At 40.2% G+C, this 9161-nt stretch overlaps 2 protein-coding genes and 1 long non-coding RNA gene across 5 annotated transcripts; 2 read left to right on the plus strand and 1 right to left on the minus strand.

The window, feature by feature from the left end:
- Positions 1-9161, plus strand: LOC129791755 (syntaxin-7). Of its 3 annotated transcripts, none has more exons than XM_055830127.1 (5): positions 1-176; positions 372-523; positions 604-673; positions 8053-8572; positions 8652-9161. In XM_055830127.1, the coding sequence occupies exons 2-5, from the start codon at positions 427-429 to the stop codon at positions 8739-8741; spliced, it is 777 nt and encodes a 258-aa protein (XP_055686102.1). In that variant the 5' UTR covers positions 1-176; positions 372-426; the 3' UTR covers positions 8742-9161. The 3 variants fall into 3 exon arrangements, with proteins under 3 accessions (XP_055686102.1, XP_055686103.1, XP_055686104.1); XM_055830128.1 differs by having other exon boundaries at positions 390-523; XM_055830129.1 differs by having other exon boundaries at positions 17-176; positions 387-523.
- On the minus strand, positions 2779-4725 carry LOC129791752 (uncharacterized). Its single transcript, XM_055830124.1, has 2 exons — positions 3213-4725; positions 2779-3143 (listed from the first exon to the last, which is right to left on the minus strand). Exon 1 carries the CDS (start codon positions 4723-4725, stop codon positions 3427-3429), a length of 1299 nt encoding a protein of 432 aa, XP_055686099.1. The 3' UTR covers positions 2779-3143; positions 3213-3426.
- On the plus strand, positions 4814-7595 carry LOC129791756 (uncharacterized). Its single transcript, XR_008750741.1, has 4 exons — positions 4814-4982; positions 5056-6204; positions 6372-6683; positions 6800-7595. It is a non-coding gene; the product is annotated as an uncharacterized LOC129791756 (long non-coding RNA).

A 9161-nucleotide genomic window follows, 5' to 3' on the forward strand; every position in this document is an offset into this window, starting at 1 on the left:
ACATGAGAGAATATTTGACATTTCACTGTGTTTTCATCAACCTTCTTGCAAAAAAGAATCCTATAAGAAAATATTATTTTTCACAGAAAAAGAGTTAAATTTCAGTGTTGATTTTCACGCATTTCCCAACTACATGAACCACCCTGGAGATTTCTTCTAAAATCACAGCATTCCAAGTAAGTGAAAACAGGGAAAATGCCTCAAATTCTTGCAACAAAGTGCAACATTTTCTGCAAAAAGAATGGAAAATAAATTCGATTGCAAAGTGACTCACTTGTGACGCTCAATTCTCTTCAAAATTAGATTAATAGCAATCAATATTGGTGTGGCGCTACGTAAATAACAAAAAGGCAAAATAATTTTCATTGTAGGTGTGTTTTTTCCAGCAGTAAAGGGATCTTCACGGAAGAGAACTAAGAAGGCATTATGACGACGTATGCATCCACGAACAATGGCAGGGAGGCGGACTTCCAGAAGTTGGCTCAAACCATCGCCACAAGCATACAGAAGATCCTCCAGAATGGTGAGGAATCGCACGAGAAATTACCCTCAAGAAACTTCCGGAAAATGATGAAATGTTAAATTTTTGAATTTTCCTTTCAGTCTCATCCATGCAGCGGATGGTTAATCAATTTGGCACAGCCCAAGATTCTCCGGAACTCAAACAGCAATTGTGAGTAGATTAATACGCGAATAATTTAATTATTCAGTTAATTTATTAGTAAGTTTGAAGCGTATGTTTGTCGTGACATGACGAGGGTGCTTCTATTGATTTTCCCATCGCTATCACACCTGTTTTTTTTCGATGGACATTTGGGCCATACGGCTGATGAACAATACATAATTATCTAACATGTTTGCTTGTCTTGATATTAATTTTCCACGAAAAAAAAAAATAGAAGAAGTTTTCTTATTAGAATCTCTCAACATTCTCTTAAATTCTTATTGCAAATTTTATCACAAAAAACGTGATTTTGCTCTTCTGCAAAAGATTAGGGGATTATATTTGTATTTATTTGTCTTATCAGTTGTTCTCTTTTCTTCTTTTCCTCCTTTTCCGTGCTTTTTAGAGATTTTTTCTTCAATTTCTAAAATTTTATCTTAATTTTATTAACCTCTAGGCCGCCAAGCGGGGTCGTTGAACGACCCCAGCCCTATTTTTCGTGCTATAACTTAATAAATATAAAAGTTAGCGTTCCCATCTTTTGGAAATAAGTTCCTTGGTTATCTGAGGAGGTTGTGTAAAAATTTCAGCTCAATCCGTCCACCACAAGAAAAGTTATTGAGGAAAATGTAGAAGAAGGGAATTCAAAAATTGGTGTAACGGCCATGCTGCGGAAATTTTCTTAGAATGAAGTTAGTCACATCATAAATCATATGGTTGAAGGGGGTTGAAGGGTTGTGTTTACTTTCTCACTTTACCATCTCAGTGTCAGAATTATCGCGAATAAGTAACATAAACAACATAAAACATAATTAGAAGCATATAAATGTGCAAAACAATAAAGAATATTCGAGAAATATTGCCATTTATCACGGTGCGGGAAGTGAGGGGAATGTGGGGAAATAGTGAAAAAAAAAAGCAGTTGCGGTCAACTTCGTGGCAAATTTCTCACGAAGAAAGTGTGAAAAAGGAGTGAAAAATGTTTTTCCCTAATATCTTCTTCTGCGTGTTTCCGGGTGGCGAATTTGTGATGCAAGGGGCAAGAGGACTATATAAGGAGTCTAAAGGTAGTGACCCGACAGTTCCCGATTGTATGGTTTATGAGAAAATCGACTTCCTTCTTGGGGTCGTTCAACGACCCCACCTTGGCGCTCTAAGGAAGCTCCAAGGTCTTGGCGGCCTGCAGGTTAAAGAATAAGGATTCAGATTAATATGAAGGAAATGAGTAAAACGTCGTTGATTGCAATTAAATTCATGCAATTCTCGTTAATTTTTTATCTAAATTGTTTTGACTAGAATACAAAAACTTTAATTCTTATCACATTTTAATTTTTTTTTAAAGGAAGTCAAAAGAATAATTTGATTGTTAATTCCTATAGTGATTCAGACAGAATCTAGACTAATTAATTTTTAATAATTTTCCGGGTTTTTCGTCGATTAAATAGGGGGTTTCTCACCCAAAAAAATTCACATTTTCCAGAGCTTTCGGCTCCGTTTGGAGCCTTCTTCAGTGACTGCAGAGAAAAGGAATTTATTTACAAACATTTTTTTACAGAAACAAGACAATGCTTCACTCTAGCGTGGGGAAATTTTCCCTACCTCTGGGCGCGTCTTGTTTTCGTAGAAAATATTTGTAAATAAATTCCTTCTCTCTGTAGCCACTGAAGAAGGCTTCAAACAGCGCCGAAAGCTCTGGAAAACGTGAGTTTTTTCTGTGTGTGAACCCCCTATTTAACCGACGAAAAACCCGGAAAATTATTATTGTCTTTTATGTCGGAAAATCACTTCTAAATTTATTTTTATTTTCTTTAAATGATACGAAAAATAAAAGTTTTTCCTTTAGAAAATTCCTTGTTAACGAAAAAGTCCTTTTTTAACCGATAAATTATACTTTATTGTGGAGAAGGCATATTTACAGCCAAATCTGTCCTTTTCCCCATATTTCCTTTATTCACCATTCAAATTCACCACAATGACGACCTTTCCGCCTCGACTGCGCGCCAAATTCAAACTAATAATCTTTCTATCAGTTACCTTGACATTCTTAATTTATCTATTAATTTGAAAGATAATTTTTTTTTCATTTGACCTGTTAGGGATCGCAAGTCAAGTAGTGGACTGTATTTATATATTTTATTTTCCAAATTATGATCTACGGTGTGGGTGGGTGGCGAGGATGGCAAATAAGGCAAATGAATGAATAATGGCGAAAGTATGTATGAATGTGAGGGATTCTGCAATAAATTGTTCTAATTAAATTATTTCTAAATGTGCTACAAATGATTTTACCTATTTTAATAGCTAGCCGCTATTTGTCCCTTCACGCCCATCGTTTGCCTTTATCAAAATCCTATTCAAATTTAGTATTAATTAGCTACATTTTCATTATAATATATATATTATCTACCATTTTTACCTTTCTTCAATCGGCTATTTTAATCACTCAATATTTTTGCCATCCTTTGGCGCCGACAAATTCCTATGAAATCATTTAAATTATTACTACATATTCTTCATTATTTGGCATAGATATTTACAGATTACTTACTTTTTCTTTATGATTTTCACAAATTTATCTTAGCGTCTCTTTGACTTCACTTATTTTTCTCTACAAGAATACGCCTACTGCGATTAACCATAAACTAAACCTATCAATTTCCCCAAAGAAACTATAAGGGGCTATTCAATCCTCAACATTTCCCCCTTCTGGTGCACCTGCACCCACACCTTTTTTAAGAACTAACAATCATCATTTCTTATTTCTAATTATCAATCTCCTTTTGAACATCCAATCGAGCCAGTATCGCTACAGGGCGATGATAAACTCCTTCCTTCGTCTGTACATTGGCCGAACGAATCTTCTTGTCCGGTCCGGGAAAAACATCAGTAATGCGGCCCATGGGCCACTTGTTGCGGGGCAATTGCGGATCACACACCACCACGATGTCTCCAATTCCAATCGGGGGGCAGGGATCATACCATTTTGTTCGCCGTGCCAACTCCGGTAGGTATTCACGGATCCAACGGCGCCAAAACAAATCAGCGAGATACTGCGCACGTCTCCAAGCCTTCCGCATTATGAGATCGCGGTCCTCGAATGTGCCGATGGGTCGGTTGTCATCAGAATCTCCAGTATTGGGGATCAAAATTTGATTTGGAGTCAATGCAGTGTTGTCTTTTGGATCAACCGAAACGTACGTCAAAGGTCGGCTGTTCAACGTATACTTCACTTCAGCAAACATCGTCAAAAGTTCCTCATCTGTAGGAACGTGATTTCGCAACAATTCCTTCAAAACCACTTTTACTGACCTCACCAAACGTTCCCATGATCCTCCCATGTGCGGTGATGAGGGTGGGTTGAAGCTGAATTTAATCTTCCTTGTAGAGCAAGCATCCGTCAGCTTATGAGATTCATCGAGAGCTTCATATAACTGCCGGAATTCATTGTCAGCTCCGGTCAGATTTGTTCCATTGTCACAAAACATCTCCTTAATGGGTCCATGTGTGCTCTCCAATCGTCGGATTGCCATGATAGTCGCATCAGTAGTCAGCGAATGAGCTACCTCCAAGTGTACAGCTCTTGTCGCCATACAAGTGAATAGGACGCCCCAACGCTTCTCGTGTCGTCTTCCTACTTTCACCATCAATGGTCCAAAATAATCAATTCCTGTTCGCTCGAAGGGATATGCTGTATTTCCCACACGAGCTTTGGGCAAAGCTGACATCTCAGGGACCCTTGGTTTGGCACGGAGATTCTTACAATGTTGGCAATTGTTCCAAGAACTTTTCACTGCCACACGAATCTTCGGTATCCAGTACTTCTCTCTCAATGTATTCACGACTTGTTCTCTGCCCTGGTGGTGATTCCTCACGTGGGCATCCATAATCAAAAGTTTTGTTGCCGGGTGTTTCGGGTCTTTCAGCGCCTCAATTTCGTCACAATATTTGGCTTGTTGGATCTCACGGAACCAATGTTTCTCAGCCTCAATCAAATCACTGACACTCAAAGGCAATTTTGTACACTTTCGGGGCTTTTCTCGAATTTTCTGCAGCCAAAACATCGCACACGATTTCACTGCAGCTGTCGCTCTAATCAAACGTGTCCAACGAGAAAACCTTTCAACGTTTGGCAGCAAGTCAAATGTCCTATCTTTCGAATAGGTGGGAATTGTCATACGACATTCGTCAAGGGGAATTTCTGTCACATTATTTTGTGGCCCAGAAAACCACATTGAGGTAGTATTGAAGTCAAACTTGTTGTTCCTGGTTGCTAAATCTGCCGGATTTTCCATTCCAGGAACCCAATTGCACAAGCGGGGTAGGTACCAAACATTTTCCTGTGGAACCTTTTTGTCTTCATCCGTCAATTTTACCAAATACCCCTTTTGTAGGTGGTCTTCCATCTTCGCGCAATATGCCTTTGCAAGCTCATCGTCCTGGTCGAGCTTTTTCTCAACTGCATACAGTCTCTTCAATGCCATTTCTCTCGATGGCGGGACACTTGGAGGATCCACCTGCTTCCATAGCAGGCCAGTTTCAAAGCGCCCATCCGGAGTTTTCTTTGTTGTTCGCTGCATAATTTCCAGTGCTCTCTTGTCTTCACGTGATAGCGCCTTTCCGGGCGGTCCCGTATCATGAGACTCCATCACGAAAGTATTTTTCACCATTTCCATTAGTTCATCATGTCGCTCTACAATGGAATAGAGCTTTTCCTCAGCGGGAGGATTTTCAACACACATTTTGCCCAACACTACCCAACCCAGCAATGTACGGACAAGGTAAGGGGCATGCCATGGTCCCTTGATAACCTCCAAACTTGAGATAAGAGGCGTGTTGTCCAATCCAATCAATATCTCGGGTACGGCGTCCTCCATGGATTCTACCGGTGCTTCCGCGAGATGTTTCCAGTGGCTGGACAGTAAGGCAATGTCCACAGTTTGTTTTGGCAAAGTCAATTCTGCCACAGTGCGCACATTTTTCAACAAATAGCGCTTTGCTCGAGGGAATGTTCCCTGGATTCTGCACTCCACAATCCTTGAAGTCAGATCAGAACACATTTCCGGAACGGCTCCTTGCCATGTCAAAGGTTCATTGCGTCCAGTGACGCCCAATCGATCAGCCAACGATTGTTTCATCAAAGTAAGTGTAGATCCCTCATCCAGGAAAGCGTACACCTTAAAGGTTCCATTTGGTCCCATAATATGAACGGGAAGGATTTTCATCAAAGTTTTATCCGGTATTGCCACGTGTGCCACTGTGTTGGCTGGAGGTGTCTCTGCCCCCTCCTGTGAAGGAGGCTCCTCTACTGTGACATTCAATGATTCATCTGTTGACGCATTTTGTACCACCGGGGAAGCATCCTTGTGAAGTAAAGTATGATGCGGTGCCTTGCAGTTGGGCTTCGAACATCCATCTTTAGCTTTGCAGTTTGTCGCTGAATGATTTGGCTTCAGACATCGGAAGCAAACCTTTTTATTTTTGGCGAGATTCCACCGATCTGCCACAGAAAGTTTCCCAAAGGTGTCGCATTTGTGAGGAGGGTGAGTCCCCTGGCAGAAAGCGCATACCGCTTTTGGTGCCTTTTCATTTCTCTGTTCTGTAACTGTAGCTACAGTTTTGCCTTTTTCTGGTTTCTTTTCCACACGTATCGACTCTTGTACCTGGAGCCGGTAATTTGCCGCTTTGGCTTTGACGGAAATCCATGCAGAGAAAGTTCGCAGTCCCTGTGTTGGAGATCCTTTAGTGACGCAGAATTCCGACCACGAAATTTGCATGGCCAGAGGCAATTTCGGCAATAGCTCGTCCAAGAGCTGAGGATTATCGATGTAGCAACCTCGATTGAAGCGCGCAACGGCAGCAACCATGTTTGAAACAGCCACAGAGAGCTTAACCAAAGTCTCTGGCTTATCGGCTTTGACGGGTGGCATCGCTTTAATCTGAGCAATCATCGTCCTGATCAGGTGCTCAGGTTGTCCATATCTCTCCTCCAGCGATGACATAATCAAGTCCACATTTTCGGGTGAGTACAGCAAGAATCTCACTGTCTCTTTTGCCTCTCCTTGTAGGCATTTTTGCAACAAAGCAAGCTTTTCAGCACTCGCATATTGACACGTTGTCGTCAAATTCTCGTACCAGGCAAGAAACAATGGCCAATCCTGCACATTTCCATCAAATTTGTGAGCATCCGTACCCACCGATTGCCTCATCATAAGACGTTCCATCATTTGAACCATATCCTGATTCTGCGTGACGGGCTTTTGCTCCTTCCCGGCATTCACAGCCGCCTCCAGAGCGCATTGAAGGTCATCAGCTGACATAGTGACGATCTTCTGTTTTGGAACTTCCTCTTGATGCTCCTTTGATGAGTTCCGGAGTTTATCAAATCTCCCTAGAACCTCATCCAATTTGTCCTCCGACAAGTCAATCTGGTTATTTTGAGACGCTTTTTCAGTGTGATGGTTGAGCTCATCATTGCCCAACGGAGAATCTTCCTGTGCCTTGAGAAGACTACGACGCGTTTTCAAATTGCTGATTTCCAGCTTCAACATCTCCAATTCTAATTCTTTCTGCTTCCTCTCAGCATCAAGATCATCATTTTCCTCAAATCCATAGCGATTCGGAGGAACACCTTTATTTTGTCGTTTGCTCCTACGGGGCGCCATTTTGTCAAATCAATCAATGTACCACACACCGCAGATCCGTGGGTCGCTTTTTCGATCTTTGGGTCGATGGACCAATTGTTAGGGATCGCAAGTCAAGTAGTGGACTGTATTTATATATTTTATTTTCCAAATTATGATCTACGGTGTGGGTGGGTGGCGAGGATGGCAAATAAGGCAAATGAATGAATAATGGCGAAAGTATGTATGAATGTGAGGGATTCTGCAATAAATTGTTCTAATTAAATTATTTCTAAATGTGCTACAAATGATTTTACCTATTTTAATAGCTAGCCGCTATTTGTCCCTTCACGCCCATCGTTTGCCTTTATCAAAATCCTATTCAAATTTAGTATTAATTAGCTACATTTTCATTATAATATATATATTATCTACCATTTTTACCTTTCTTCAATCGGCTATTTTAATCACTCAATATTTTTGCCATCCTTTGGCGCCGACAAATTCCTATGAAATCATTTAAATTATTACTACATATTCTTCATTATTTGGCATAGATATTTACAGATTACTTACTTTTTCTTTATGATTTTCACAAATTTATCTTAGCGTCTCTTTGACTTCACTTATTTTTCTCTACAAGAATACGCCTACTGCGATTAACCATAAACTAAACCTATCAATTTCCCCAAAGAAACTATAAGGGGCTATTCAATCCTCAACATGACCTCAATTTAATGTTTTTGAATAATTTTGCATCCTCTGTAGGCATCAAATTCGAACGTATACTCAGCAATTAATCACAGATACGGATAATTTGCTGAAGGACTTGAACAACTGCAAGGATCGTCATTTGAAAATTCAACGAGATCGTCTTGTGGATGAATTCACGTCCGCCCTTACGGCCTTCCAGGTGGTGCAGCGCAAGACGGTGGACTTTGAGAAGAATGCAATGCGTCAGGCACGCTCTACGGCAATCGCTAAACCGCCTGGATCACAGAATTCCTCCTCTTCCGGTCCCTTTGAGGATAACTTCGTGACTGGTAGTAGGGGTCAGACGCAGGCACAGATGCAGGAGGATATTGATTTGCAGGCACTGGAGGAGCAGGAGCGTACCATACGGGAGCTTGAGGAGAATATTGTGGGGGTGAATGAGATTTACAAGAAATTGGGGGCAATGGTGTACGAGCAGGGGCATGTTGTGGATTCCATTGAGGCGTCGGTGGAGCAAACGAGTGTCTTTGTGTCGGAGGGAGCGGATAATCTCAAGAAGGCCAGTCAATACCAGGTGAGTCATCCATCCATAAAAGAAATTATCAAAAGAGCTTCGAAAAAAGACTTAAAAAACAAATTTCATTGTCTTGCAGAATAAACTGCGAAAAAAGAAGTTGTTTATAGCCCTTATCTTGGCTGCTATTCTCGCTGTTATCATCCTATTGATAGTTTGGAGGAATTAGAGCGATCCGGAGGGGCAATAATATCAAGTATTTGCATTGGCGGCACTTCTTTTTGTATATTTCTATGGCTTCGCGCATTGGGGAGTTATCCAATTAAGGGGACTTTTTAGATGGATATGTTACGAGAGAGAAGAGAAATTAAAATGATAAAAAAAAAATAAAATGTATGTATAATACCCTCTCGGGTCTTATTCTCACAAAAAATGTACATCAATAAACAATTTTATTTTATTAAAAACTATTGATGCATTATGATAAAAATTAAAAGAAAAAAGAGTTAATTTATATTACTATCTGTATTATATGTAGATAATCACACTAAGAGGAGACTTTATGGATTAAAGAAGAAGAAGAAAAAATGATATTTCGAAAATAAAAATAAAAATTAATAAATAAACTTACGTATTCACAATGAAAAAA

Source organism: Lutzomyia longipalpis, chromosome 3, assembly GCF_024334085.1.
Source record: "Lutzomyia longipalpis isolate SR_M1_2022 chromosome 3, ASM2433408v1".
Classification (NCBI taxonomy): Eukaryota; Metazoa; Arthropoda; class Insecta; order Diptera; family Psychodidae; genus Lutzomyia; species Lutzomyia longipalpis.